General features: G+C 50.3%; 1 protein-coding gene across 1 annotated transcript, besides 12 other annotated features; it reads left to right on the forward strand.

Annotated features, from left to right (window-relative positions):
- Positions 1 to 31: a microsatellite.
- Positions 32 to 37: 6 nt separating this feature from the next.
- Positions 38 to 75: a sequence feature (GA-rich).
- A 283-nt stretch (positions 76 to 358) lies between these two features.
- Positions 359 to 393: a microsatellite.
- Positions 394 to 433: 40 nt separating this feature from the next.
- Positions 434 to 1,870, forward strand: Tco025E_01991 (putative amino acid transporter, putative,amino acid permease; the record flags this gene model as incomplete). Its single annotated transcript, XM_029368927.1, has 1 exon — positions 434 to 1,870. The coding sequence occupies one exon, from the start codon at positions 434 to 436 to the stop codon at positions 1,868 to 1,870; it is 1,437 nt and encodes a 478-aa protein (XP_029230957.1).
- Positions 1,871 to 1,939: 69 nt separating this feature from the next.
- Positions 1,940 to 1,987: a microsatellite.
- Positions 1,988 to 2,573: 586 nt separating this feature from the next.
- Positions 2,574 to 2,592: a microsatellite.
- Positions 2,593 to 2,843: 251 nt separating this feature from the next.
- Positions 2,844 to 2,957: a microsatellite.
- A 159-nt stretch (positions 2,958 to 3,116) lies between these two features.
- Positions 3,117 to 3,143: a microsatellite.
- Positions 3,144 to 3,155: 12 nt separating this feature from the next.
- Positions 3,156 to 3,199: a sequence feature (G-rich).
- A 125-nt stretch (positions 3,200 to 3,324) lies between these two features.
- Positions 3,325 to 3,349: a microsatellite.
- Positions 3,350 to 3,390: 41 nt separating this feature from the next.
- Positions 3,391 to 3,424: a microsatellite.
- A 720-nt stretch (positions 3,425 to 4,144) lies between these two features.
- Positions 4,145 to 4,180: a microsatellite.
- Positions 4,180 to 4,212: a microsatellite.
- The last annotated feature ends 78 nt before the right edge of the window (positions 4,213 to 4,290 follow it).

Genomic DNA, 4,290 nt, shown 5'->3' on the forward strand with positions numbered 1-4,290 from the left:
ATATATATATATATATATATATATATATATACGTATTGAGAAAGCGAGACAGAGAGAGAGAAAGGGTGAAGGAGAAGGTAAGCCTGCCTCCGGAGCGAGGCCTTTATTAAACCGAAGGGGAGAAAGCACCACGGACATAAAAAGAGCATAAACGCAAACAGCAAGCGAAGTAGTATAGCGAAGGAAAAGGACGGTATAGGCAGAGGGAACCAATACGAAATCAACAGCAGCAAAAAATCGAACAAGCGAAAGAGCAAACAGGGAGAGACGGCGGCTGTGCGGGGCGAATACGCAAACGGCGAAGGATAACGGGACAAGGCAATAGGGAAGAAAGGCCAGCAGGTGCAAAAGGAGGAGTACAAAACAACAACAACAACAGCAACAACAACAACACACACACACACACAGTCTTGGGTCCGTTTGTCGCCGGAATATGCAAGCGGAAGCAGAAACCAGCCGGGAGCCCCTGAACCTGCCTCCGGCCGGCTACTGCTCGCTGGAGGTTGAGTTCCAACAAGCGGCGAAGAAGGTGGCAGACACTCCTTTTACCTCAGAGGAGCCCGATGAAATTCTCTATTCAGGGCCACGAGAGGAGCGGGGGGAACCGCCAAGCTTCCTGAGCCGTGTAAAAAAGTTTACGGCTCGTGTTTTGCCGCCCGGTGGACTTGTTTCAAGCGTTTTTAACCTGGCTTCGGTGTGCGTTGGGGCGGGTATTCTCGGCCTTCCGGCGGCCGCCAATAGCAGCGGTCTAGTCATGGCCTTCATATATTTGTTGATAATCACTGCCTTTGCCATTTACTCCCTACACCTTCTCGGCAAGACGATGGAGAAGACGGGAATTCGTACCTTTGAAAACATGGCAAAGCAATTAATCGGAGCTCGCTTTGACTACTTTGTTGCTTGTGTTCGATGGGTTAACTCTTTTGGTTCCACCATTGCGTACGTTATCAGCGTTGGTGACATTCTGCAGCCGATGCTCAATAATTCACCTGGAGCACCAAAATACCTCAAGACCGTTTCGGGGCGTCGTCTTGTGACAAGTGCAGTTTGGTTTTTTGTCATGCTTCCACTTGTGTTGCCAAAGCAGGTGAATTCCCTACGCTACGTGTCGACGCTTGCTGTCGCCTTTGTGGTGTACTTTGTGATTATGCTCGTCATTCACTCCTGCGAGAGCGGCCTTGAGAACATTCACAAAGTGGATGGAGAGACAATCAAGCTTTTCAACACCGGCAATGCGGCGATCAAGGGTCTCGGGGTCTTTATGTTTGCGTTTGTGTGTCAAATTAATTGTTTTGAGGTCTATTGGGAAATGAAAGATCGCTCTGTGAGGAATTACACTTTATACGCGGCCATTGCGATGCTACTCTGCCTTTTGCTGTATGTATTAACGGTGTTCTTTGGGTACATTGAGTTTGGAAGCGCGGTCGAGAGTTCCATTCTGCTCATGTACAACCCTCTGAGTCAAGGGATGGTGATGGCTGGGTACGTTGGCATGCTCGTTAAGTTGTGTGCTGCCTACGCCCTGCAGACGATGGCCTGCCGCAACGCGATTTACCACTGCATCAGCTGGGAGGTGGAAACGCTGCCCTACTGGAAGCACTTCATCGCCGTCATTACACTCTCGGCGGTGGTCCTCCTCTGTGGGCTGTTTATTCCTAACATCAACACCGTGTTTGGCCTCGTGGGTTCCATCTGCGGTGGATTCCTCTCTTTTGTCTTCCCCTCTCTCTTCTACCTGTACTCGGGGAACTGGACACTGAAGTCGGTTGGCCTATTCGACTACGTAGCCACGCATGCGCTGTTGATAGCTGGAGTCGTAGGTATTGTGTTTGGCACCATCGCGTCCATCTACGGCACCGCCACCGCGTGAGCGAGAGTCCAGAAGCGGCGAGACAAAAAAGTTGTTGACGAATGTAGAAGCTGAACATGCTATTCATGGATATATATATATATATATATACATAAACACAAAACAAAACAATCAACACTGTGGTTGATGTTTTTCTGCTTCTGAGTCATCATTGTTACTTTACTGTTGTTTCCATTGCCTCTACTCTTGTAATCTGTTTTTTTTTATTCTCCTTTTCCTTCGTTGCTTTGTTTGGCTGTTGCTGTTGGGAACGAACAGCTCGATTCCCTCGAGCGCCCATGCATCCATTTGCCATATGTTGGGGAGCCAGATGTGCCCTTTGTTTTGTGTATGAGCGCGGTTGTCGTCAACTGCGTATGTGTGCGTGTCTTTGCACCCCCTTGCCCCGCATCTATTTTTCTCTTGAAGGTACCTGTCCACCGCCTACTCTTCTGGGGGCTGCGGGAGGGTCACGGTGAGGGCAAACGCGTATTGCTCTGCCGATTCCTCGTCCTCTGCGACGTAGAGATGTGTGTACGTGTGCGTATGTACGGGCTCACGCGCATATTCTTTGTTTTTTTTTTGCTTTATTCCTGTTTTCCTCCCTCCCTCTTGCTCACCCCCCCTCCCCGTTTCTTTCGGTGGGCCGCTCCCGTGAGGCTTTCCCCATGATGAATCTGCGCGTGTGTGGGGAAGGACGGTGTGGTGGGTGCAGTGTGCACACGAGAGAGAGAGAGAGAGAGGGGAAAACTTCACGCGAGTCGCCTCGGATGCTTGCGGAACTTGCAGCGGAATACATGAGGTTGCGGGAGGGCGTCTACTCGAGAATTGACGTCTTGGGTTTGCAATGAGTGTATTGCGGGCATGTTCAGGCGTGTCGAGTTGTATTGCACGGAGAAGTGCACGCTGCTCTACTGTGAAACTAAAAAAAAAAAAAAGTTGTTGGCTGGGGTGTCGCTGGTGCGGGATGGGTTGGGTTAGATTCAAGACGTAATTTATTTTTCTTTTTTTCTTTTCTTTGTCCTATTTCTGAATGTTGGCAGATTTACTTTCTTTTCTCCCCTTTCTTTCCGTTTACTTGTTTTTGTTTTTGTTTTTGTTTCTATTTGCCTGCGTCGTTTACCTTCGACTCTGCCGTCGCTGCCGCTGCCGGCGCAGCGGGGGGTGAGCCGGCGGGCCGCTTGCAGGGCGGTTGCCTGCGGCTGCCCCGCCGGCCTCGCGCCTCCGCTCCTTTTTTTTTCCTTTTCTTTTCTCTCGCCGCCGGACGCACACACACACACACACACACACACACGGCACGGCGGGCGAGGGAGGGAGAAGACACGGGGAAGGAGGGAGGAGGGGGGGGGGCGCCCCTCCCCGCAGGGTGTGCGCCTCGCCACGGCAGAGGCTGCGAGCTGGAGAGGAAAATAAACCGCACAATGAATATATCCGTCTGAATCAACAGGAGGAGGAAAGAGGCGGAAATGCAATAAAGTGAGAGAGCGAGAGAGAGAGAGAAAAAAACGCAAACAAAAGAACCGTGATTTTTTTCGATTTTCTGTTTGTTTGTTTGTTTGTTTGTTTGCTTTGTTTTTTTTTTGAGGGTGGGAGGTGGGGAGCGCTTATTTGTCCGCCGCCGCATCCTGGGGGTTGCCCCTGCGCCGGCTTTGGAGGCTCACACTGCCGTGGCAGCACGCGAGGGGAGAGGCACTGTGCTTGTGGGTCGTGTACTTAATTCGCTGGTAGGGGAAGACACGCACTGACCTCCACAATGCCCCTACGCGCACGTGCATGGACGCCGGGCGCCTGCAGTGCCGTGCGTTAGAGGCAATATGCATATATATCTGCATGTGCCTGATATATTACCCCTACCATGCACGTGTCGTGGCAGCAGCAGCAGCAACAACAAAAAAAAACCCGTTTGACAATAAATGCATGTGACGTTGTCAGTGCTCAACTGCAGCTTGGACCAAGTGTGCGGGTCCGTCGGCTGGTACACGTATGCGACACATGCATGCTTGCTTATTCTGCTTGGCTTCTGCTGTTGGCTTTACTTCTGCGGTCCCCTTACCCCCCCCCAAAAAAAAAAAAGTGCGTAATTCCATGCATGCACGAAAAAGAAAAATATGCACTGCCGATGCTTTTTTTTTTATGTGCTTCTTTCTTCGTACTGCGTGGGTTGTCCCATGCGTCTGCGAATAAGTTTGATTTTCTTCCGCCGTAAGCGAGCTCGTGAGAGTGAAGGAGGAGAGGCAAAGCTGCTTGATCTGTCGGGTTCCTATTGTTCACTTCAAATCATGTGTAAAGTCCATCCTTTCTCCTCTCCCCCCCCTCTCTCCCTCTCTCTCTATATATATATATACGTATGTATGTATGTATATCTCCTTTTCTTTCCTTCTCCGTTGGTTTCAACTACTTTTTACATGCTTTATAAAATGGAATGTGATAGAGCCAGAGGA

Source organism: Trypanosoma conorhini (genome assembly GCF_003719485.1).
Source record: "Trypanosoma conorhini strain 025E chromosome Unknown Tco_14.4_contig_00072, whole genome shotgun sequence".
In the NCBI taxonomy this organism is placed as follows: Eukaryota; Euglenozoa; class Kinetoplastea; order Trypanosomatida; family Trypanosomatidae; genus Trypanosoma; species Trypanosoma conorhini.